The sequence below is a fragment of the Styela clava genome, chromosome 3 (genome assembly GCF_964204865.1).
Source record: "Styela clava chromosome 3, kaStyClav1.hap1.2, whole genome shotgun sequence".
Lineage (NCBI taxonomy): Eukaryota > Metazoa > Chordata > Ascidiacea > Stolidobranchia > Styelidae > Styela > Styela clava.
In genome coordinates, this window is record NC_135252.1 from 4,906,399 (window position 1) to 4,932,231 (window position 25,833).

At 33.2% G+C, this 25,833-nt stretch overlaps 5 protein-coding genes across 6 annotated transcripts; 1 reads left to right on the top strand and 4 right to left on the bottom strand.

The window, feature by feature from the left end:
- Positions 1-14: 14 nt before the first annotated feature.
- On the bottom strand, positions 15-4,033 carry LOC120342077 (large ribosomal subunit protein bL9m-like). The gene is made up of 6 exons (XM_039410749.2): positions 3,803-4,033; positions 3,184-3,340; positions 2,612-2,730; positions 2,151-2,285; positions 1,587-1,688; positions 15-1,341 (listed from the first exon to the last, which is right to left on the bottom strand). The coding sequence occupies exons 1-6, from the start codon at positions 3,896-3,898 to the stop codon at positions 1,270-1,272; spliced, it is 681 nt and encodes a 226-aa protein (XP_039266683.2). The 5' UTR covers positions 3,899-4,033; the 3' UTR covers positions 15-1,269.
- On the bottom strand, positions 3,941-7,365 carry LOC120342075 (solute carrier family 25 member 16-like). Its single transcript, XM_039410748.2, has 2 exons — positions 7,285-7,365; positions 3,941-5,965 (listed from the first exon to the last, which is right to left on the bottom strand). The coding sequence occupies exon 2, from the start codon at positions 5,920-5,922 to the stop codon at positions 4,987-4,989; it is 936 nt and encodes a 311-aa protein (XP_039266682.1). The 5' UTR covers positions 5,923-5,965; positions 7,285-7,365; the 3' UTR covers positions 3,941-4,986.
- Positions 7,366-9,667: 2,302 nt separating this feature from the next.
- LOC120341986 (proton-coupled amino acid transporter 1-like) lies at positions 9,668-17,885 on the top strand. 2 transcript variants are annotated; one of them, XM_039410608.2, is made up of 9 exons: positions 9,668-10,216; positions 10,843-11,019; positions 11,154-11,337; positions 11,824-12,000; positions 13,351-13,449; positions 14,112-14,281; positions 14,451-14,617; positions 14,910-15,078; positions 15,490-17,885. In XM_039410608.2, the coding sequence occupies exons 1-9, from the start codon at positions 10,155-10,157 to the stop codon at positions 15,728-15,730; spliced, it is 1,446 nt and encodes a 481-aa protein (XP_039266542.2). In that variant the 5' UTR covers positions 9,668-10,154; the 3' UTR covers positions 15,731-17,885. The 2 variants fall into 2 exon arrangements, with proteins under 2 accessions (XP_039266542.2, XP_039266543.2); XM_039410609.2 differs by lacking the exon at positions 13,351-13,449.
- Positions 17,886-19,510: 1,625 nt separating this feature from the next.
- Positions 19,511-21,627, bottom strand: LOC120341987 (ras-related protein Rab-24-like). The gene is made up of 2 exons (XM_039410610.2): positions 21,452-21,627; positions 19,511-21,166 (listed from the first exon to the last, which is right to left on the bottom strand). Exons 1-2 carry the CDS (start codon positions 21,625-21,627, stop codon positions 20,713-20,715), a joined length of 630 nt encoding a protein of 209 aa, XP_039266544.1. The 3' UTR covers positions 19,511-20,712.
- Positions 21,628-21,684: 57 nt separating this feature from the next.
- Positions 21,685-25,650, bottom strand: LOC120341988 (ras-related protein Rab-24-like). The gene is made up of 2 exons (XM_039410611.2): positions 25,346-25,650; positions 21,685-24,915 (listed from the first exon to the last, which is right to left on the bottom strand). The coding sequence occupies exons 1-2, from the start codon at positions 25,522-25,524 to the stop codon at positions 24,492-24,494; spliced, it is 603 nt and encodes a 200-aa protein (XP_039266545.1). The 5' UTR covers positions 25,525-25,650; the 3' UTR covers positions 21,685-24,491.
- Between the last annotated feature and the right edge of the window lie 183 nt (positions 25,651-25,833).

Consider the following 25,833-nt stretch of genomic DNA (forward strand, 5'->3'; position numbering starts at 1 on the left):
TTGGAAATCAGATGTAATGGCAAAGTATAATAAAATGATTTATTGGGCAATTTGCAATTCATCGAATCGTGCGATAAAACTGACCTCACGACAAACAGAAAAACTATCGTGCACGCCAGACGAACAAAACAATCACGAGTTAAATGCGTGTAACATTCTCGACGAAGTTGTAATAATGATGTTGTGCTGTTACTTGCAGAGGAATATGAATAGATCGAACAAAATGCATTTCATTACATACACAATGTAACTATTGTCTTCAATGAATTATCGAGTCGTGCCAAATGTATTCCGTTTTTTAAATGAAACATGGCCTAACTAAACTACAATAGCACAACAGCATGTTTTGAAATTTATCATTACAAATGACATTATGATGTCAACTAACTCTGGTTATAACCAAACAAAGCGAAATAAAACATTAAAAATCGCACCTGAGTGAATATACAACATGGTTTCACATACATTATTCACTTTGTCGAAAGTATTGGACAATGTATAAATCGATAAGATAGCATTTTATACCGGGGAGAGGAAAGCCGACAAGAAAAAATAATTCCATGGCGTACCGGTTACCAGGTTACCAGTTCATATAGGGGTATGGAAAAAGTTGGCCAGTTATTTGTTCCAGATGCATGGACTTCAAGGTGGAGGGATCCGTAACCGACCAGCTATTACATGAACCAGTCCACAGCGGCAGAGAGTCGGCTTATTGCAAACAATTATCCCCACAAGTTTCAAAACCGTATATTCACACAGGGTAATCAAAGGCGATGGCAACAGTAGGCCCAACGATTCGTAGGATGAGCCTCCAGCCGAGCCATTTTGTTGAACACCAAGTGGAGTAGAAGATTGATATTCTAAAGAACAGTGTACCACAATACCACCGTTTTTCTTGCATAAGTTTCATTTGGAACAATGACCGTGTGGAAGTTGCTCGGAAGGATTTACCACCTAAAGTGAATATAATCGTGAGGTTGGCAGAAAAGAAAAACATTACGCATGATATGCACATGCAGAAAATATTTAATTTCGCGTTCTAGATTCCTTCAATGGACAACATCTCAATACAGTCTATCAATACAGTATTCATATTGCATACTACAATATAAACTTTCACACCACTGTACATTATGATATTCCAGAAATCAGTTACTTTTTGATGTTTGCAAATATTAATTTCCAATGCTTGTCGTCGCCAATATCCCCCTAGAAGCAGTTACTGTCCAAGAAGTCCACTGGACTCTATCCATGCTATATTGATCTTGATCATAAATTCTTATTCTCCTTATTCCATTGAATTATGTTCATTTTCACAGTTATGGTATCAATACCATTCACCTAAAAAAGTGAACAAATATGATTTCGTTATTGATGAAGATGCGGAATTTTAACTGTTAGTAAAAAACGAAAGCAAGATGTTATTCTTCTAATATTTGCATGGATGAGACTTTCATATTTATCCCAGGGAAGAAAAAATAAGACGACAACAAAACAATCATACAATGTTTCAAAAACTCCCCCTCAAAGTAAACATATTGAGAAAATACATTATTCTAGGAATGTAATAATAAAAGTCATCTTACAGAAATTTTTATATCATGCTGAGACCAGGAATCAGGATTATCTGATGTGATGGGATAATCTGGCAATTCCAACGCGTTTTCTGCAACAACGAGATTGTGTGCCTGAACAAACAAATTGACAATAGTAATTATGTTAGTATTGCTAATATTTCATCTGTGTCAAACTAATTTTGCACCACGGTTTTGTTGCTATATATCTTTCGTGGTTTAGGACTGCATGGTCTTGTACATGCATCCATTCTCCCTTATTATTGTCAGCTTATTTATACCTTTACCATTATGAGACGAATAAACATTCATTCATACTCAAGTAAACACAACATCTATCCATAGTGCTATGGCCTCGTACAGAGTATGATACTCTATCTTCATCCAATAATGCCAAGCCAGCTCGCCAGCTCGGCCTCACTAATCACCAGGCACCACCAATAAAAATTCGATTAGATACCTTGCCTGAAAAGCAGTCCAGTACCCAAAACAATTCAAGATAATAGCTATTCTACTTGCAGCTATATAGAAACAAATCAAACTAAGAAATAAATAAAAAAGTATAATTGCTCTTACCCTCTGCAACCCTCGTGCAGCGATTGCAGGTGTCATCACCCAACTGACATCAGATCGCATAGGACATTCTAATTGTGTTGTCCGTAACCAAAGCAACAACCTTCTACCTGTCGTTGTTTGCGGAGACTTGTTTATCTGCAAATCATGGTTTATAATTTAAGATAATAAATTCGGCAAATGAAAATGAGACTTCATGTATGCAAATATGTACCACGCCATAGCAATGTTAAGTCTCAAATTAGACTATGAAATTGAAATTCTAGATGAGTTGTATATGAAAAGTTGGCCATATTGCTATTAAATTTTCAAACACTTCATTGTGTGAATCGAGATATGAAATTAAATGGATTGACTCGAGTGGAAATCTCACCCACTACGAAAATACTAATTTCATGCCATAAAAATATTTTGCCTATCCTTTATTAATCACCAGTGGATAATATTTTTTGTGAAATACGTACGGAATGGCTTGCAAATTTTTCTAAATTTTCCGGAGATGCATATGTAGCCTCCCCCTTATTTATCATACTCCGTCCAATCATCTTTTCCAACACTAAAACTTCACCTGCCACACCAAATTCTGAAATAAATGAATGGAACTAGAATAAAATTTACTGAATTCATAGTTGAATCGGATTGGGATGAATTCAAGCAGTTGTGAAGACCACACAAGTATTATATTGATTTGTAATTAATAAGATAGACAGCACTAGATCATTGTGTGATATATTTATCACAATAGGAAACATTGATTAGTCACAAACCTGCCTGTTTGTAACCTGTATTGTTTCCACGTTGGAAATATTCGAATTGGAACTTTTAATTCAAAAAATTTTGGTAATCGTATAAATGATTCGTATTTACACAGAAACAAAGTTAAACAAGTGAGCGTACAGCATACCTTCACTTTGTGGTAATTCTTAAGTTATGAGACATTGTATTCATTTCATGTCGCTAAAACTAGTCATAACAAAAATTGATCTAAATAAGTAGTTATCCTCAATTATTGTTGTGAAATATCATCACGAATTACCAAGAGAATCTTTTGTCAATATGACCTTCAGTTCTGTGGGACCAAGTTCCCTTCCAACAACTCTGTAAATTGAGTGACGAGCATGTAATTTACTAGGCCAGCCTTTTACATTTATTGGTGGTTTCCACTCTCTCTCAAAATGAAGTGTTCCGGTGTTCTAGAATGTGAAAATAAATGTGAAGTTTAATTGATATTGCACATGGTCCTCATCACCAAAAACGTGAATGCAAGTACAATATTTTTGTGTTTAACTCTAATTCATTAAACAAGATGCTCCACTCGGTTTCACATTAAACCCATCTCCACAGCTGATATAATATAACTGCGTAATATCATAATTCAAATGATACCAATATATAACTAGAGAAAACACTAAATCAGATAAGATTATTAATGCAACTTTTATGTAATTATATGTAATATCATAACAAATCAAAGAATATGTCTTCAAGCAGTATGATTTTATTTGTATGATTTCAATCATGTACAAAATACCTGTCCGGCAATAATATTTTGTGACCTCGTTAATATGTTTTTATCGTAATTGTCGTGAAGTAATCAATGTCATAAATCACTGAAAAAATACAGCTAGCAATTGATAAATAAAAACTTTTAATACCTGACACGTGCTTGTGAAAAAGTCACTTTTAATAATAGGTTGCCATACACTCGGATTTATTTTAGATAATCCTCTAGTTATTCCTAATTTGAGCATGGTTGTATTTTTATTTTTAGAACCAATAATTTTTCATTGCAGCTTTGGAAAATAAAGTGAATTAGGTCAATCACGATGAAAGAGAAAATATGTCAAGTTTAAAAACGATGAAATAAACAAAATTTAAAAAATTACTTACTAAACTGTTAGGAAAAAATTAACAACGATATACTAGTACATGAAATACATTGTAGTCTGTAGCCAACTATTATTGCATTGCATTTGCAAATCACTTACACAAATTTCTGATTAGGAAAAAAAATAAAAAGCTGCGTGGCTATGTAAATTAAAAGAATGAGGCTTTTTACAAGAGGCAGACAACAAACATTTCAAATTAAACATTTATCATTTTAGATTTTACCATAGAGGCCGCACAAACTATACTCCTAACTACTTTGCCCTTCAGTGACAACAAGTAAATTACTTTTTACTTCTGAAATGATGAATAATGAAAAATGGAAATAAACAGAAAATTGCTCTTCCATATGCTAAGAAATGAAGATAAAAATAACATAGCGCTCTATTTAGGTATTACCACCACATAAATATTGGTATATATGAGAATTTCGCTCTTATTTTAAGATGCCATGAAATTCAATTCAATACATTAATTGGCGTTCTCTAATAGTAATAATAATAAACCATTTTTAAAATACAATGAATAAAATACAATATACGTTTTGACATAAGAAAATTTTTTAGGAGGGTTTTCATAACGAGAGTTTTTAACCAAGTTTGGTACATCCCAAAATCATGCTAGGATAAAATTATGACTTTTTATGATAAATTCTACAAGATTAAATTCTGAATCACAATAGCAGCGCGTCTTTTTCCGAACATGATTCAGAAATATCAGTATAGAATTTCACGTCATGAATGGATTAAATTTATGCACAGATATCGAGCAGTAAACTACCATACTATACAACCATGAATTATGTACATTATATGCAATAAACAAAATATTTGAATCAATTCTCAAATCTAAGTTAAATACAGAAATAAGACATATTATTATTTATTCATATGTAATATTTTTGGCAAACATTCTATTTTGATTCTAGTTCATTAATATTGCATATAAAAATTCAAACTACAGGTTTTTTCTTAACATTCGGCTCATTGAGTCTAAGCGTTGCTCGCATAAATTCATACACAGTGAATGCTATCGCTTGCTGAGGTACAACTCTGATATAATTAATACTAAGTCCCCGAAAAAGACCTCGTCTGATGCCATCTTTTTTATACACTGCCACCCAAGTAGACCATAATCTGTTATAATTGTGGGATTCTGGTAATAAAGCTGCAAGCTGCATTCTGCGTCTTGCAACATCACAAGGAAAAGAGATAGTCTGAGCGAGTGCACCAGCCAAACCCCCCACCAGCATGGAAGCCCATGGGCGAAGCATCAAGACTTCATCATTATAAGGGTCTTGTTTTGCCAGAAAACCAGGAAAATAGTCAATTCCAACATGCTTCAAAGTCTCAAAAGTGTAAAATGAAAATCCAGCATAAGGAATCATTCCCACTAATGTTGCTGAAATACCACGATAGAATCCTCTAACCCCTCCTTCATTTGCATAAATGGTGGTAAAAGCGTCTACAATACCTCCATAAACATGTTCACCTGTGATTTGATAAGCAAGTCTTGCACGTACCATATCCATAGGATATGTTGACAATACAGCTGCTACTCCAGCACTCGAGCCAGATATTAAATTGTTTATATGCCATTGTCCAAATAATCCAGTATAAAAGTTTCGAAATCTTTCAAATGCAAAAAACTGTATAGATGCATATGGAAATATCCTAAGCATCATCATACTGTTGCCTTTCCACAGAGCCATTACACCTTCCCTTTTCACAATTTGTACAACTGTAGAAAATACTCCATGTTTCTTGTAATATGGATGTTGGGCTTGTAGTAGGATCTTCACCCTGTCCATTGGAGCAATAATAGTTTTTGACACACATCCTGCCACTCCACCCGCAATCACTTGTTTAACATTTTTAGAAGTACCCATTCAGTCATTTCCTATTGTTGAAATATTGATTCAACTTAGTATTCTAAAAATAAGACAAATTGTAATAATTCAAAAAAGTAGTGATTTTTAAGGCTGGGATTCTTTTGCTAAAACTACAAAAAAATTAAATTTTGACTAGACTGAGAAGATCCAACCTCCTCCACTGACATTATATATTCATTCTAACCCAAATCCTTGTTGGTGGTGAGACAAACCAAACGATATTTCAGTGACTCATCAGATATTTTCTATGACGATTATAATGAAGCTGTATCAGAATTAAAATAATGACTGATTCTAATTGACAAGACTTTTCTTTTTCGAGTTTTGAAAAACCTAATATTGATCCCTCTACTTGGTAATCCAAACCAAGTCTGTTAACAAAGATTTAGTAAGTTCCAAATTCATTAAACAAGACATAAATAATTGTGTCATCAGGGAATATACAGATATAAGTCAAATGTGAATGATATTATCTGGAAGATGAAAATTAGGAGAATGTATGTCCCAAGGAGTGACCCACCAGTTGGACAATCCAGAAGATATTGGACATCAAGAACAACATTGATTTTGCATCCAGAGTGAAATGATATAATGATAGCAAAAGTCTGTAAGTATGACCAGTTGTACCATAGTATCAAATTAGATTAAAAAGAGGAGGGTTGGCATTTTAGCCATTCACACAAATCCGACAAGATCAATCCTACTAATACTGTAATTAATAGGCGTTTTCTAATAATATCACTAGGACCAATGTAGCAATGGCAAGTCTGTTCCTAACGCTCACTCCCTTCTGCCCTTAGCACGATGCACACTCGGCGCTCCGATTAGTCAGTTAGTAGATTTCTTGGGAAAACGCAGGAACTACAGGTACTAAATGGTCAATATGACGCATTAATGATCATCTTTCAGTCCCGATAGACTAAATCCACCCTTTCTTCCATAAATCGGCCCAGTACAAAATACAAATACACAATTAGACATTGCATCAAAAGTCAGTCTGACGTCCAGCCATGTCTGCATGTACACATGTATAAAGCCGACGAATCTGCAACGGAAAAGCGAAACAAACGTACTATGGTAAGACGGTACAGTAGACCTATCAACGTGGAGTTAAAGATGGGTGAATACCCCACATTTCATATCGAACTCGACATGAAGGGAAAGGTCAATTGCGGATAAAGTTATTCCCAAAGATTGCGCCTATGCGAATCGAAATGTGGGTCACAAAAATCGCGTTAGACATAACAGAATGTGTTACACATAACTACGGTAAAATATGATTAAATATTTTACATATTGTCTTTAATATAAGAAATATTGTTGTAATGTAATGTATATAAATCAATACATTTATTTTACCTTTATATGTCATTTACTTTGTGTTATGTAGGGTCTACCTTTATTGTTACGTAATACGTTGCTACAATTTCACGTGCTGCTGTTCATTTATTTGCTGAACCGTAGCATTTCATTTACTCGGAAATTTTGGTGCATTCGGTATTCCACGAAAAATGTCCATACTTCCCAATGGCCGGCCACATTTTTGAGTGATTTAAAAAACATATAGTTTAATCACCTGATTCAAGTTTAGTAATAATTGTATTGTCGGGATCATATAATAATATTTTGTCAAACAAGGCCAAAATAAGAATTTTCCTTCAAAATTCATGAATGTCGGTATTCCACCTCAAATTTCTGTATTGTTCAATGGTCTTCCCACTTTTAAGTGAGACATCATAAAAAAACATATTGTGAAGTCATTTCAAACCAAGTTTTTGAAAAATTGTATGTCGGGAACAAAAATAATTCCTTATTAAACATGACCCAAAAACGAAATAAAATTCGTAAATAACGATATTACATTCGAAAATTCTATAAAAAATGCTGTACTTCCCAATTGGGTGCCACACTTTCAAGTAAGATATCCTGAAACAACATACTGTGAAGTTATCTCGCACTATGTTGTAGACAATTTTTATTTCGGTAACACATACTGTAATATGTGACCGTACATTTGAACCCATGTACATTTGAACCCATGCGTATATCCACGGGTTCAATCTATATGCGGGTGCTAAAACCCATGGGTTAGGGTTAGTATGGGTTTAACTATCCGCGAAGCAAACAAAATTCCATAGGTGCAATAGCATACAGGTGCAATTGTCATGGCTTCAAATGTACGTGGGTTCAAATGTAATGGAACCACTGTAATAATACTTAATAATTTAATTTACTTAATAATAATAAGTAAACGTGTCGGGAACATATAATGATATCTTGTCAAACAAGGCCCAAACAAGAATTTTACATCGAAATTCCTATATAACGATATCACACTTCTCGGTCTCTTTATTTCAAAGCTCGGCATGCCCTCCAGCTCAAGCGTCACGATATTTCATTATTTAATAACAAGAGAGCTATGCTTAAATATATGGACACCTAGCGCCACATGATTTTGATGACGTCATAGCAGAAAATAAAAGTAATAGCCTTCTGGAGAAAATTTCCATCTTTAACCACTGAAAATTTCAAAGCAATTAGTCCAGTAATCAAAGACAAAAGCGATTTCTTCAACACGTGTCAAAGAACAAGAACAACATAATATTGAAACGATCGTTATGTCCACTACGTGTCCAATAATGAGGGTTACCTGAAGTTTTTCACACAACTCGAACCTAAGCCTTCTAATCTTAGAATTTAGGTTATTTTCACAGCGAATATGGCCTCATTCGTAAAAATTACGTATATCGAATAAAGCTAATTTAGCAACTTCCAAAAGCCAGTAGCATTCTCTTTCGCCCAATAGACGTGGTATTTAATTATTTAATAATAAAGAGAGTGACCTGAATTTTTTCACACATTTAAAATCTAGGCCTTCTAAGTTTTATAATTTAGTTTGGCTCAAGTTCGTGGACTGAAAGAAAATATTTTGACATTTTTGCTCTAACTCTCAATTAGGAGAGAGAGATTTTATTTTTTCGTCAACCAAAATAAAATAAGACAAGGATTTAGCAGATAATTACACTGAACGAATCCAAATAAATTGCCGCATATGTGATTAATTGACAGAAATGTTTCATTTCATGGCATATAGAAACACACTGCAAATGTAACTTACTTTAATTTGCCAAGTTAATGAAAACTAATCAGTCATTCGGGTCATGTCACCAAATTTTCCAAGAGTTAGGCCCAACAAGCATTATTCAGCATAATTATAATGATCAATGTTTTGTTTCCAGAGGAATGTCAAAGTAAAATATAAGACAAGTTAATGACAATTGAAATATGTAAAGAATTATAATCGTACGAACATAACATAACAGTATGAATTGTATTGTACCTGCACTGGTATTGGCATCATTTAGTTCCGTATTATCGTTATTATCTCTACTGGTTTCCTAAGATATGGAATATGTTATGGGAGAAAAGCATCATGAACGAATCATCCTTCAAGTTGATTATTGCGGATACAGTTGACACTTTATCGATAACGCTTATCCGATTTATCCTATGAGACTGGTTCACGCCACATCATTGTAACGGCACATACGTTTATGCCGATTCTATAGCTGATTTATTTTAGCGTGGAATAGATGCAAGAAACGAAGTGATAAGAAAGGTGCATGGATAATAAAGTGGCAAAAAGAATCCGAATAGTGAAAGGATTAGGAATGAGGAAAATGGTCGATTACGACATGACAGCACCAATCAATATTAGCATATCAGTCCGTGTATTTCAACGCTGACAATAAATTTTTGTATATTTGTGAGAAATTGTACATGAATAGCCGAAATATCAGAGATGCAACTGTGGTGGGATTCAAATTTTTTGTCATCCGGTTCCATCACATATTTTTCAGCCGGTTCTGTTACAAAAAGTCATGTTTTTCCAATAACGCTAACCGGTTCGCTGATCTTATAAAATTTCGTGAGACGGTTCTATAGAACCGGTGCGAACCGGCTGAATCCCACCACTGGTTGACATATTGTCCAAATGATTACGAGAACATTTCATTCAAGACCTAAGCATCGAATGCATACATATCTATGTAAACGGTGGTCCGAGATAGCACCACTCCATTCACCATTAGAGGTATAAATATGAAGCCATTTTGTCCCTCTAAAATTCAATCGGAGAAGAGTGCCATTATGTTCGACAACATTGTACTTTTTAAGATTTCTGGCTAATTATTCATACAAATTATTGCGGATTATAGTAGCCGAGTATAATGTCTGAGAGTTCATTGAACAATAAATCAAACTTTTCTGCGGAAAGATCGTTGTCTCTCAGGTAATAATTTGTTTTGCATAGTTACAATGATTTGAAATAATTTATTTTAAATATTTCTATAGCTCTTATTTCCCCCCACATAGATAACATTACAGATCTCTTCAAAATTAAATAGTTTTTAGAATTGCCAAAAGCACGGTATAGTGGCCCATCGTTGTCATTATTAAAATGTATAAAATAAAAAACTGAAAGTAAAAATGAAATAAAAATACAAAACAAAAAATTAAAAATAAAAACGAAAATAAAATAAAACGGAATAAAAATATAAAAATGCAAAAAAAAAATTAAAGAAAACGCGATTAATATGAAAATATAAAAGCTAAGGCCAATAAAAAAACAGGAGCAAAGAAGTGACTGGAAGCATCTGGCGCCCATCAACAGCCTAAACCCAAAATCTGCAAAATTTTTCAAAATAAAAACGCTTTTTTTATTCATTTATTTTTTCCATTTTTTTTATTCCGTTTTTATTTTATTTTTAATTTCTTTTTTTTCACAAATTTTTTTTCAATTTATTTTTAGTGTTTTATTTTACTTTTTTTTAAAATTTTACTAGTGACAACGATGGGCCACCATACACGTCATAGAGAAAGTAAACACCAAGCAATAATTGATGTTTTTATTTTCAGCAACATCGGCGCTCTTATGCATATTATTAAAGGCAACATTGGTGTTGGACTTCTAACGTTACCTTGGGCAATGAAACATGCCGGAATTATCTTGGGGCCATTATTTTTTATAGGTATTGGAATTTTAACGGGACATTGCATGCATGTGTTGGTCCGGTGTTCAAGATATTTTACTGGGTGAGATTTTCATGCCGCATTTTATCATAGAAATTCCCGGAATAAAGTTTTTTTTATCATTTGTTTTCGCTGTTACATGATATGAAAACTATACATTTTTATAATTCTGTGAACTATTTGTACTGAATTTACAGAAAATTAAGGCTACATTCAGCAGATTATGGAGAAGTTGCATTATACAGTGTGAAATATGGACCTATTAAGTGGATTCGCCCACATGCACCTCATGCCGAAATAATTGTAAATTTCTTCCTAATCACAAGTCAATTAGGAGCGTGTTGTACATGCGTCGTTTTCATTGGGCAAAATATACGACAGGTAATTATTATGGGTAATAAGTTTATTTTTGGAATGCATCTGAAACATTTATCCGCATATTGCGACTGTTTATACATATATCGCCTTTTATATATACCTTAAAACCGTTTTATACTTGGCTATTGAAATTTAGAGTTTGCAAAACTGAATCGTATGTATGTATGTAGTAGTTTGTCACTTATGAATTGTTACATTACCATTAACTTGGAAATGCGATCGAAAAAGAGATACTTTTATACAAAAGTTTATCGTAATGAAGTTTCGTTTTATTTGTCAACAAGTGTGCTTGATAAGATACCTGGGCTTCTACGCAACTTTGAGTCTTGATTAAACCCATAAATCAAAATGAAAAAAATCAGAAGCACTTGTTTCTGGGCAATCGGATTATTTGTTTATTCTTGATGATACTACATATAGGTTTTACCTACTTTTGTCTGAGTGTTTCTTGCTAGTTAGTTAGTGACACATTTAAACTTTTGCTGATAGATTATCGTTCCTCACTGGCAAGATGCTCCAGACGATCGTGTTTTCATGGCAATGTTCATTATTCCGATACTTCTCTTGAGTTCAATTAGAAATTTATCGTTGTTATCATGGTTTTCAACAGCTGCAAACATCGTTTTTTTAATATCGATTGGGATTATTTTAAGTTATACTATGCAGGTAAGTTTTTAAAAAACTTGGTTTTGTAACGAGGTATAGTCCATGTAAATAAATGCCTTCACAGATTAGAACAGTGGTTCTTAACCTTTTCCTATAGACACGCACCCCTGAGGTGACTGGGTATAAATATAATCCTTCGCACCCCCTCTTATTTCGTCGTTTTAATTGGCGCAAAACAGACTCATGGTGACGAGTGACGACTATGCGGGCTGGGCATATTCGATTCCTGATGATTTCAGAATCGAATTTCGAATACTTGGGAGATATATATATATAATTGTATGCGACTTTTTTATTGTAATTGGTCCTGTAAAGTGCAAACAAATAACAAATGAATTACTGGAAGCATAGAATACATCACTCAGACATATTACTGAGCCATCAGACACAAAAAGAAACATGCTTTATCAATGAATCACTATACAGAAAATAGTCACATGTCAGAATTGCTTTGAAAAAAATATGGATTTGTTAAAAAAAGTGGGCAATTCACCTCGACTATTGGCGAAAAGAAAAAAAAAACAAGATGGCGGCGATTCGAAATTTTGATCTGTACCGATTCGAATAATTTACTATTCGGTTCGAAATGCCCAGCCCTAGTAACGACTGACTAATCATCTTGTCATTGTATATTGTGGTCCTTGAATTGCGATCGGTATAACAATATTGTAGAATAATATTACAACATCTAATAAAAATTCTCTGCGAACGTTAAAAACCTACACTCTAAGAAATTTTACCGGCAATCGCCTGGCATTACTTTTTACTGGAATGGAGTTGTGAAATCTTTATGTCATTTTAGGGTAAATGTTATAAAAAGTTTCGGTAAGAACGCTGTATATCATCTGTGGATTCTTCAGGATATCACTAGTAATCCTTACAAGTTTTTACGGTGATTATCACCGGCAATCCGTAGTAATGTTTACCGACGCTAGCCTGTGAATTCAACATTCGATAAAATTACATTCAAAATACCTTAAAAATTACCGTAAATAACCTGGCACTACATAGACTGTAATTTACTTTCAAATTCTTCCTCACAAAACTGATATATTTATTGATTGGCCTTTTAATGTTGATTTGCCTTCCTTATTGTTCCTTCAAATAGAATTTTTATCACAATTCAATAACCAATATTTATGTGCATGCGATAGTTTTCTTGTCACGTTTAAAATATTATCATTTTTTTTTTGCTAAATATGAATTAAGACATGCACAACATGATTGTTAATTCTGGGCATTGTTGTAAACTGCTTGACTGAGGCAGACTGACTTTGTTCAAAAGAAACGAAACGTTACAAAATTTGTATTGGGTCGCTGACCTTTATGCTTTCCTAATTATTTGTTTAGAATTTACCTCAACTTTCATCACTCCCAGCAACTGGGATTGTGACAGAATTTCCGGTCTTTCTCGGTTCAGCAATTTATATATTCGAAGGTATTGGAATTGTAAGTACCTATAGTTGTAAAGAACGAATTGCTATTAAAAAGTATATAGAGCTCCGTGCACGGTCATCTGAAGTCCCTGCAATTAAGTTTCTTATCTCACTCGGTGTTAACTACTTATCACTCACTACCTTTCAGGAGCCTTGCTTCCTGTGAATATATTACGTATATTTGACATGAGCAAAGTACGTCCCGCGGACCAAATCCGGCCCGTTGAGTGATTCAATCTAGCCCGTCTGATGCTGCCATAAATTTCCACTTCTAATCAACTCAGCATGCACTAACATAGATGTGTTGTTATTGAAATCTGTATAGTGCAATATGCCTGTCAAATTAACGTTAACAAAACTTTATGCACCCTCGCGTTTCAATTTAGTGCCGACGAGGTTTTGTTTACGTCCCTATAACGCTCTGTTAACGTTTTTATTTGTTCATAGCTTACGCATTCTCGCCATGTGATTTAGTCTATCGTTTTCCCATGGTAATATTGACGGCTAATTCATTACGCCTTACTTACATGGCCCGCCTGTCTAGGTGGGCAAAATGTTGGGCCCCTGGTCCAAAAACCTTGGCCACCCCTGTTCTATATATAAAATTTTAGCTTCACCACAAATTCATTCTTGGTTTATTAAAGTATAGGCCTATGTATTGTTGAATTTTATCAGATTCTACCAATTGAAAATTCAATGAAAACTCCTGAAAAATTTCCTCTCGTACTATATATTGCGTGGCCGTTTTTGATCACCGTTTATTTTCTGTTCGGAGGATCTGGATATCTAAAATTCGGATCATCTATTTGTGGCGCCATAACCCTTAACCTACCTATCTGGGATCCGTGAGTATATTCTTACTATACAAAAGTGTATTTTACAATCATTTTTTTTTACAAAATGCCACTTACAATAGACTACACCTTTCATGAAACTGTAAACTTTATATGAATAGTCTAATCGCCAGTTTATTTAATGTTTAATTTAAAATCACTTTTTAATTTATTTTTCCAGGTTGTACCAACTTGTTCGTATGCTGTACTGTTTTGTTGTTTATGTAACCTTTTCTCTTTGCTTCTACGTGCCGGTGGAAATTATCCTGAAATTGATTCAAAACAAAGTTCACACAATGCATAACTTCTACAATTTTCTTGTTAGGACACTCCTGGGGTTAGCAATATGTAAGGTTTCACGCTAAACTCTATACATATTTGTTTGTTTATTTTATTCATATTTGGTCTATTCAGCGACAAATAGTCTCTATTGAAAGCGAAAGAATTCAGTATGTTTTGTAGGGTGCATAAACATCTTATCACACCCATGACACATGCTATATCGCATTGTGCAGTTTTATTGTTCAATTGATTTAAACATAGGAACAAATGGGGAAAATGGAATCATATTTAGACCATTTTCATGTAAAAAAAATGTGCCTCAACGCTCTTCTCACGCAACATTTGTTATGTGATTCAGGTGTGCTTGCTATTGGGATTCCAAACATAGGAGATTGTATTTCGTTGATCGGTGCATCAATGTCAACCTTTCTTGCTTTTACTATTCCCGTTACCATAGAATCGTTAACTTTCCATAGCAAGGCGCTGGAACCCAAATTAGACGACGAAGAGGTTCGTCCTCTAATCGGGTAAGTAAGGTTATTGCAATCTTGATTATTCTATTTTTAACAAATTTTATTGCATGCAAGCACAATAACAATGTAAATGAAATCAACAGCCGTAATATTATAAAATGTCCATGTGGCATTGGAAAGTTTGCACTGAGGCGATGTGCCATAGATGAATTTGTCATTCTTTATTTAGTATTTGATAGTTGGGTGTTAATATATTATTCCGCGACGTAGGAGAACACTGGCACACACTTTATACAGCGACAACAACGAGTGAACTTGATCGAATAGTCAGCACAGCATCCGTGTTTTCCTCATGAAAATGGCAAAAAATGTTTTCTGCATGACATTGCCTAAATTCAGATGATTCATCTAGTCTCATAAAAATTAGTGTAAAACATATTGTACATGCAATTATTTTAATTTTAGAGAGGACAGACTACCATTGAATTCAGAAAAAGATTTGACAAAGTGGAGAGTCGTAAAAAACACTTTCATTCTGATATTTGGTTTGTTGGGGGCATTTTTTGGAACAATGGCAGCCCTACGCAGTTTGATAGTTAATCTGGAACATCGTGATGTGACAGACAAATGCAACGGAGGACTTTACTCTTTGAATTTTTCAGAGAATGCGGCAACTTATATCAATAGGACATCGATTCCCTTGTGAACTCAACACTTGGCTGCTTGGGTGAAGGATCATTTGACTTACAAGATTCTAAAAATAATGTGAGTGAAGGTGATTTATAGAGAAAAAAAATAATCTGCCAAAATATTGACTTGGTTGTCTGCAGTAGAATCTCTATCTGATAATTAGTGACTGTTGTATAAATATTTATTAAATATAATATCGACGTTTCCAATTAACCTGAAAGCATTTTCGCAAATCAATCACTACAGAATTACTTTTGCTACCCTAATAAAAATATAAAAAGAAATTCTGTGAGAATAATTATTTTTTTGCTGAGTCGTCCTCAACTTCAATCTCAAAAAATATAAGTATGATCAATACCTTGTCCCATTCCCATCCCATGGCAATTATGCCTATCCCATCCCATGGGATTCCCGTTGGAACAAAATTCAATAAAAATTGTTAAATTTAGGTTTGGCGTTTACTAAATAGGACTTCATGTACAAATAGACATGCAAAACAACAAAATTTACGGACTTTGTTAACTTTATATTCATAACTATTATACATCTGTCCATCAGCTCCTTCACGAAGTATATTGTTTATTAATGCTGAATATGTTTTGCTATTTATAACTAACATGAGAGCTATGCTCAAATATATGGAAACGAAGTCCATATCGAAATGTTTTACCATCATTTCTCCGAAAATCATACGGTTTTCGTGTCCCATGGGAAATACAAATGTGTGCTGTCCCATCCCATGGGACGTTTCCCATGGACAAGCCTGGTAATACTAGACCAGTGGTTGTATGCATCCATACAATGAGGAGATTGGCGACAAAATTTGCATGCCAGAAGATTTTCTCAAAAACTTCTACCTTGCTAAATATATGAACTAGCTTTTTTTAATATATATATATAATTTTTACAAATAAGGCCATATTCTCTGTGAGAATAACCCAAATTCGAAAATGTAGAAGGCTTAGGTTCGAGTTAAAAAAAACTTCATGTAACTTTCTTTGTTATTGAAAAATGAAATCTCGTGCCTCTTGAGAGAAAGGGTATGCTGCTGCTGGGCTTTGAAAATTGTAAATTTTAACTCTTTTTCATATTTGTAATTTTGACAAATAACGCCGTGTTCAATGAAAGAATACCCTAAATTCCCAGTTTTATAAGGCGTAGGTTTGATTTGTGTGAAAAACTTCAGGTAACGTTATTTATTATTAAATATATATATATTGAAATCTCGTGCGTTTTGAGTAGATAAACATGCTGCTGGAACTCCTAAAAATTACCTCATTTAGCCTTTTTTCGATAAATGTAATTTAACGAATATAGCCATTATAGCTGTGGAAATATCCTAAATTTTGCATTTTGTATTGTGGGGAATTTTGCAATATTAGCGTATATTCATGGCTAGAGTGCACATTCCCAAATATTTCTCCGCTTTCGCTTCTAGCGTATATTGTACTTACTTAATTATTTTTATTATACAACATCTCATCCCTCTTAACCGGAAGGATATGGTAATGATCATAGTGAATTGCAAACTTTTGTAGTTTTTGGGGTGTATCATATTTTAATATTAGCGTTTATTCATGACACTATTGCAAAGGTTCCAAAAATTTTTTTTTTTTTTTTGACGAAAAAACTAATATCTCGCTCCACTGATGGGTAAGACGTGATGATGATATTTCAAATATCCAAATTGCTATATAACGATAATGTACTTACTACATGAAATAACTTGTCATCTGACTTCGCCAGCGAAACATATTAATAAGATAACAAAAACTTTTTTTACTTTCTGGTTGCTACTTTTATTAAATAAAGAATTTTCGATATTCAATAAAATGCTTGTGAAACTTCTTGCACCTGTGAACTTTTGCAGCCATGATTATTTTTACATTACAATTTGTGTTTCAAACAAAATTTCATTTCTTTGTTTTAATTATAGTTCATCAATCATGAGTTTAAATATGGGCAGTTTATGGTTGTAGGGAGTCAGCATTAATTCATCAGAAATAAATTTATGTGGCATAAGATATATCCTTGTAATGACTATAAAAACTAGGCGATCATAAGAAAGATTATACTTACAATTTGTAAAAGATCCAGATTTTTAATATTTAAATACATACCGTATTTCCCGGCGAATAAGGCGCTTTTCTAGCCTCAAATTTTTGGCCTGATTTGGGGGGGGGGGGGGGGGGGGGGGTCGGGGGTCGTCTTATTAGGCGAGTATGGTAATTTTCATTTTTTTGGTGTCGCCTTATCATGTATTAGGTAATGTTCATTTATGGTGGACGCAATCGCGAGTTGAACACAATTAGATTAAAATTTAAAGACTGTTTGAATTCCAGTAGTTATTATGGATTGAATATATGCTACAAGAAAACGTCATTATAAGCTATTTTAACCAATGCGCAAACGCGGCGACCAGTCAAAAGGCATTGCATGGTATTTTGAGATTCCGATGTTGATGCGATTTTACTACCCCGACTTATTGGCCGGTTATATGCAAAACCCCATTTTTCAGGCTTAAAAACGGGCCTTGTCTTATTTACCGGGTAGACTTATTCGCCGGGAAATACGGTATATTTGACAGTGAACTGGAAGTTTGTCTGAAATACAAACATTCGGGAGTTAAAAAAGGACTTCCCTATACGTATGTAAGCTATTTCGCAGCCTTATTGAGCTTAACATCATTTGTTGCTATTGGATGTGAAATATATATACATGAGCGAAACCATTGGTTCCACTAAAGCTGTGACTCTTGAGAAATATAACAATCCCGCGTGCACGATTGACTGTGTGCAAATTCATTTCAGTAAGGGTATATATATATATATATAATCCCCAAAGCCAATCAGTAAATAATATGTACCGTATGCACACAAATTCGTGAGATTAACAATGTCTTAAATAGCGTTTATAATCTGTTGCGGGCAACGACTTAGACAAAGCTTATGGTGTTTTCCGTTTCATTTTAGTATTTTATGCGCAAAATTTGGCTTGCGAATTCATTTCATTTATCTTCAACACCTAATCGCCGATGATTTTATTGTAGCGAATTGTATTGTATTGTTGTTTAATGTAATTTAACCACTTTATATTAACAGTATTTTAAATTCAATGAAATAGGTCATTTTTCATTTTAGTATTTTATGCGCAAAATTTGGCTTGCGAATTCATTTCATTTATCTTCAACACCTAATCGCCGATGATTTTATTGTAGCGAATTGTATTGTACTGTTATTGTATTGTTGTTTAATGTAATTTAACCACTTTATATTAACAGTATTTTAAATTCAATGAAATAGGTCATTCATTGTAGCTATTTTTCCCTGATAATGATTTATCGCGGCAAGCCTCAGCTCCCTCTGTATCGACCAATTATGACGTGCAGATAGGGCCATCAATCCCCTATAACACAATAACTATCAATGGATTCACAGGTACGAGCAAGAACTAAAAAGGAATCATCATAACACTGACTGAAGGTGTTTCTAACCTAAATAACATGCCACATTTACAGCAAAATTCAAAAGCATGCGTTACTTGCGACCCATCTGACTGCTTCACTGATAATGGAGCCGGAGCCCAAGTTCGGCACTAAAAAATGAAGCTCCGGAGCTGGAGTCACAGTTTGAATATACTGTACTGTTAATCCGGAGCTGGAGCCACTGTAATTTCAAACCAGCTCCCCAGCCCTGATCTAAATGCATGAAATTTCGGGACGCCATATTATAAGCGTCATTGATGTACAGACTTGTTCAACTGTATACAATGATCTACCATGACTAGACTGCATGACTTATGTTTGACTTTGAAATTATAAATGTAATTGGTAGCACATTCAGTTGAAAGTACATGGTGATTAAATTTTAGTCAGTCAAAATAACAATCTTCACCGAATGAATCCCATCTCTGCTGTACCGTTTAATTATTATGCAGATACTGTTACATTTTTGAGGCAAATAAACATACATACATAAAATATATATCTTAAAAATCAGGTCATCTCAGTAAAATATTGCAACATATTAGCCACAAAAATGAATTATTTGGTAATGGTAATGCCATGGATTTTCCAAATGCAACTGGTTTTGCTGCAAAGGTCTTGAACTCTGCCTATGGTATATCAATGGGGAGAAAGGTAGGGTACTATTCAATTTCATGACCATCTGCAAAAATCAGTGAAAAAAAAAGGAAAAAAATTACGAGCTCTTCAACAACATTACATGTTTTACTAAGCTTTTGACATTAAAAAAGCTTTAAATCAAAATTAATTCAATTTTGATGTATGTTGGTTGTTGACATGCATTCTGCTATGTAAGTGCTTCCTTCAGTATCAATTACAGCAGCACATTATCATGGTATGAGTGAAACATAGTTCGACGACTACCAATCATCTCATTAGTCATACCTGACACAGAAACATGAAATCAGGAAGAAAAATTGCATATAATTAACCCATGAATTACTTCCCTCTCACTGGTCTCGAAAATCGTCTCTACGTCAGCCATGAAATTACACTTGTGCAATGGAACCCGCTTTAATGAACCACCACCACCATGCGATGGGGCCATGAACCCCCAAGACCCCATCATTTTCATTACTTAATCCTTATCATTATAATGTGGTTTTAGTGTAGTGCACCAGATGCCGAAAAAAGGCAAAAGTAGCGAAATAAATATTATAAACATTGAATAATACAAAGGTAATAATGGAATTTGAACAGACAAACTAAGTAAGAAAATATTCTCTAATCAATATGATTAGTTCCAGAAGTTTCATTGCATAAGTACAAAAAAAGAAAAATTAAGAAATTGCAAGTGGTAGTTAACAATTCACAAAAATTTTTCAACGAAGCTGCGAAGCGGAGTGAAAGAAACTCTTTATACGTAACATAGCTATTCAATAAAAGCTGGTCAAATGAATATGAAGCTATATCTAGTGTAACACTGCATCAGAAGCTATTGATATAATATCATTACCACCACTACATTATTACCGTCACGTAAAACAACAATTTTTTTTATTTTCTGATATATTAGCGGAGTTTAAATCAATATCTGAGGAGTTCATATCATTTGTTGGCATGTCATGATCTGGAACATATTCATCTGCAATTCTTTGGAAAAGTGCAAGTACATTATGATTGGTTTTGCTTGAGGTTTCAAAAACAGTGGCTCCTATTTCAGTCCCATAGTCAACACAGTCATGATAATCAACTGCCCTTTGCTTTCCTTCATCGAGCACTAAATCCAACTTTGTGCCACATAGATATATTTTACAATGTTCTTCTGCATCTTGCAATTCATTTACCCAGAATCTGGCTTTTTCAAAGCTTTTTACATCTGCAACATCATAGCAAACAATTGCAGCTCTGGCACCACGATAATATATCCTGCTCATTGCTTGATATTTTTCAGAACCTGCAGTATCCCAAATTCCAAGTGTCACCCACCTTCAAAAAAATGTAAAGTTAATCAAGTATCATAATATTCCACAAACTACTCATAATTTCGGTCATCAAAAACTAGTTTCCATGAGCCCATGAATATTGTTTCAGGATAGTGAAAGAAAATATTATTAGGTTTTAATTTCTTAATCCAAAATTGCCCTCAGGGACATGTAAGCTTATGTTTGAAACTAGTCTTTGATATACCGGTAAAAAGAAAAAAAAGATTGAGAACAGCGAGTCTGTGACTGGAGTTGAATACAATGAGAACATATTTGAATTAATTTTTACCTGCCATTAACTTGCATTTTCTTGGCTCCAAAAGCAGCACCAATTGTGTTTTGATATGCTGTACCATTGAATCTGTCATACAAAAACCTCTCAACAAGGCTTGTCTTGCCTCCACACTCTTTTCCAAGAAGAACAACCTTGCAATCAACAATATCGCTTGGCATTCTTTGGGTCATAGTATAGGAAAAATGATATCTACCTGTTATCTACTGTATACATAATAGAACCGTATATTTTCTAGAATATAATGGTATAAAAGACAATAAACAACATGATATATTGCATGCAACATATTGACAGTAGAATCATTTTTTAGTGTGAAAAATAACTAGAGTATGCACAATCACAATTTTAGCAGGACATAGACTATTTTTATGTGATGAATTCAAAGAACTAAACCCCAAAACTTCAATTTTAGCACAATGAAATATTAACAAATTCACTACTGCTTGAGAAGGTGACTGGCTAGAGATTAAATCTAACACCAGCAATCAAAACTCATTGGGTTATGTCCTTGCCATTCAACTAACTTACGCTACAATATACACAAACGTACAACAAAGGGAGGTTATAAAATATTTCCTATGCATAGACTATAGAGTAAAGGTTATAAAAACTGCTACAATATTGAAACTAAATTAGATACAGTGGACCATTTATAATTGTTTCAGTACATGTTTTGTATATGAATGTACAAGCACATCATATTTGTGAATGGAAGCTTATTTCAAGGATTCACATTTTGGTCAAATAATTCCCCGCTGGCTTTCTATAGTTTAAATTGTATAAAATTAATATAAATTTAAAGTTTGATTTAGGGTCAACATTCCAAATATCTCCTGTAATTCCATTAATATTATTTCATCGCAACTAAATTTGATGTCCTTTCCCTTCATGCCTAACAAAATTCTTGATGGTAATGTCAAAATCATAAGCGTATGATAGTTTCTCACTCAAACGATTTCAACTATGTTTATAAAAAAAATGCCATAATAAAAATTGAAACAAATGTGTAAAAATGTGATATTATTAAAATATATTTGCAGGTTTTTCAAAAAGCAATATTGCAAAGACAAATCAGATTTGTCTTTGTTAAACCACAGAAAAACAATACAGTGGAAAATTTCATAATGAGTAAAATCATATGACATCATTCTTTGAAGTTCTTATAATAAATAAACAGAAAATAATTTAGTAAACGTCATCGAATGTGTCAACTGCTCTATTGCCAACTGACAAATATAATAAAGAAACAATTAAAACGCAATAAAAGAATGATAACTATGATTAATAACAATCGTATTGCTCATATTTAAAATTTGTTAATATTACCCTTCTTACAATGACGCATAGCTGCTACTCATATTCGTCAAGGATTTCCAGTGTGATTATAGGAATTTTATTAGACAACATTTTCAGGTACTGCAGAATCAAAATTCCAAATATTTCACTTAGTATATTTGAATAAATATGAAAAGTGAGTGCTGGATAGCCGGAATCATATAATTAATATCTTTTCTGATTATCAAAACAATCATTTCAAATTTAAATGACTTTTTTGGTTGTACTTCATATTTAAAGTTGGTTAATGTAGTTTTGGCCTCATAAATACCCGGAATGAGTTTTAAAATAAGTAAAATAAAAATAGTGATTAATCATGAATACAATATACTATTTAAAAAAGAGGTTACCAGGAGTATGAATGAAAAGGAAAAAAATGTAATCAAAAATTCAATACAAGTTTAATAAAATAAATATAGATGAAAACAATGGATTGGCAGAAAAAACAATTGTACAATATACTGCATGTAGAAATCACTCTCTGCCATGAATCTTTATTTTATTTTTCATAAATTAATTCAGAATGAACCAGATGATATTTCTTGAGTGTTCTCAAGTCTTAATGGAAATCAAACCTCAACATGTATATAACCAATCGACTGTAAAATTTTGAAGAAATATACTTGATATAAAATATAGCATTGACCTATATCAAATAAACAGAAAATAATCCGGAAAACGTCATCAGAATATGTCAACTGCTCTTTTGACAAGTGACAATATATAAAAAATATACAATTAAAACACAACAAAGGAATGATAACAATGATTAATAACAATTGTATTGCTCATATCTAAAATTTGTTAATATTACCTTCCTTACAATGTTGCATAGCTACTCACCTGGGCTAAATTATAATGCATTTACATTACCTTTTTGGTTGTACTTCCAATTTGTATTTGGTTAATGTAGTTTTGACTACCTAAATACCCGCAAAGAATTTGAAAATAAGTATATTAAAAATAGTGAATATTCGTGAATGCAATATACTATTGAAAAAGGAGGTTGACAGTATGATGTATGAATATTGAGTAAATAAAGTAAATATATTGAATAAAAATGAAAAAATGTAATCAATAATTCAGCACAAGTTTAACAAAATAAATATAAAGATGGATGAAGATGGTGGCAAAAACAATAGTACATTTTACTGCATGTAGAGAATACTCTCCGACAGGAATGAACCAGATGATATTCTTTGAGTGTTGCCAAGTTTTGTTGGAACTCAAGTGGCGTATCTAGAGTATGGCAGCCATCGCAACAGCAAAAAATTTTAATCGTAAAATGTTTCAATAAAATGATTTCAACAGGAAATACATGAGTTAATCATAACTCGCATTTTTACTTAACATACAAGTATCACAATTGAACAACAATCGTTAAAAATTGCCAGTCAATAATCCAGGAGCCGCATTTTTAAATTTGCCTTGGGTGCCATTTTGCATGAATACGCCACTGCACCAACCTCAACATGTATAAAACCATTAGACTGCAAAATTTGAATAAAAACACTTGATATAGAATAAATATGGCATAGATCTACACATTTCGATACATATATATGAATACACAGCAACAAGAAATTCATAGTGAAATTCATGTATAAGAAATTGAAATATATAGCATGATTAGACCAATTCACTGAAATCTTTCTGCCGCAGTAGTTATGATTATGTTGGCAATGATGAAATTTCATAATTAGCAGCACTTTTTTTCATTTTGTTTCTCAACTGCATTTACATTAACTTGAGTAGAAACTGAACTATTATTTTCAACAGGTTCCAAGTCATCAGCAATCATTTGAAAAAGCTGAAAGACATTATAACTCATCTTGCTTGATGTCTCAAAAACCTTGGTTTGAAAAATTTGAAGGTCTTGTAATGTAACAGCACGGTTTTTTATACCATCCCATATCAGATCGGCTTTGTTTCCACAAGCGTAAATTTTACAACCTTTCTCTGCATTGCGTAGTTGCTTTATCCAATATTCCAATCGCTCAAAGCTTCTCAAATCAGTCAGATCACAGCATACTACTGCAGCATTTGCATTACGATAGTACAAATTTGCAAGTGCCTGATATCTCTCTTGTCCGGCAGTATCCCAAATTTGCAGTGATACAGGCCTAGTATGCACATCATGAAAAATGAGAAAAAATATTATTAATCAATTATTATTACATGGAGGACAATATTGACAAGTGAAACATAAAAATCTTGGTTAGAATATTTACATTTTTTTACAATTGCAATAGGGGATAAAAATACAATTTTCATTTGATTAGGCAGAATGAAGTATCTCCTCACATCTCTGTAATGACAAAAATCTATTCAGATCTAAAGCTGAACCAGCCCTTTAGCAGAAGTTCACTTAGCTATTATAAATAGAGAAAAGTGTTATACTGTTATATGAGAAGGTTGCCTAAGCCTTCAATTTTATTATGCTGTAATGTCATGCTAATCTAATACCTGGATACATTAACATGGAAAAATCTCATTTCTGCTCCTGAAAGTAGCATACTATGGTACTGTACTACACTGACAGTACTAACTTACCCATTATTACTTGTCATCACGGTTTTTGTTCCGAAAGCAGCTCCAATAGTTGGTTGGGTTGATGCATCAAACATATCATTCATAAATCTTCGAAGAAGACAAGTCTTTCCAGATCCAGCATCACCGAGCATGACAACTTTACAAATAGAAGATTTTCGAACCTGCAATCTTTTATCCATGTGTGTTGTAGGCTACTATTACAGTATTAAGAAAATATTTAATTTCAAATTCATCAGAAACAAAAAGATGGAATGTGAGTTTCTTATTACTGTATTATATTATTGTACACTAAAACTGTAAAAACATGTATCAGTATTATACCAGTATAATGAACCGGTTTAGGGATAAATTCGTTATTTTAGGTAAAATTCATAAAAAGACTGGAAATTGCTTATTGCAAAATTGTAAATTAGATCAATAAAAAGCCCATTTTAAATTAGAAAACAGATGTCAACCAACATGTTCTTAAATGCTACACTGTTTTTATT

What these genes read in the sequence shown, in the direction of transcription:
- LOC120342077 (XM_039410749.2), bottom strand. Translation starts at nt 3,898, where the DNA reads ATGCTCAAATTAGGAATAACTAGAGGATTATCTAAAATAAATCCGAGT. An exon ending in CTGCACGAGGGTTGCAGAGG is followed by an intron (nt 1,689 to 2,150) that starts GTAAGAGCAATT and finishes TTGTTTGTTCAG; the next exon opens with GCACACAATCTCGTTGTTGC. An exon ending in AGCATGATATAAAAATTTCT is followed by an intron (nt 1,342 to 1,586) that starts GTAAGATGACTT and finishes TCACTTTTTTAG; the next exon opens with GTGAATGGTATTGATACCAT.
- LOC120342075 (XM_039410748.2), bottom strand. Translation starts at nt 5,922, where the DNA reads ATGGGTACTTCTAAAAATGTTAAACAAGTGATTGCGGGTGGAGTGGCA.
- LOC120341986 (XM_039410608.2), top strand. Translation starts at nt 10,155, where the DNA reads ATGTCTGAGAGTTCATTGAACAATAAATCAAACTTTTCTGCGGAAAGA. An exon ending in GAAAGATCGTTGTCTCTCAG is followed by an intron (nt 10,217 to 10,842) that starts GTAATAATTTGT and finishes TTTTATTTTCAG; the next exon opens with CAACATCGGCGCTCTTATGC. An exon ending in TATTCGAAGGTATTGGAATT is followed by an intron (nt 13,450 to 14,111) that starts GTAAGTACCTAT and finishes GAATTTTATCAG; the next exon opens with ATTCTACCAATTGAAAATTC.
- LOC120341987 (XM_039410610.2), bottom strand. Translation starts at nt 21,627, where the DNA reads ATGACCCAAAGAATGCCAAGCGATATTGTTGATTGCAAGGTTGTTCTT. An exon ending in AAAATGCAAGTTAATGGCAG is followed by an intron (nt 21,167 to 21,451) that starts GTAAAAATTAAT and finishes ATTTTTTTGAAG; the next exon opens with GTGGGTGACACTTGGAATTT.
- LOC120341988 (XM_039410611.2), bottom strand. Translation starts at nt 25,524, where the DNA reads ATGGATAAAAGATTGCAGGTTCGAAAATCTTCTATTTGTAAAGTTGTC. An exon ending in GTGATGACAAGTAATAATGG is followed by an intron (nt 24,916 to 25,345) that starts GTAAGTTAGTAC and finishes TGTGCATACTAG; the next exon opens with GCCTGTATCACTGCAAATTT.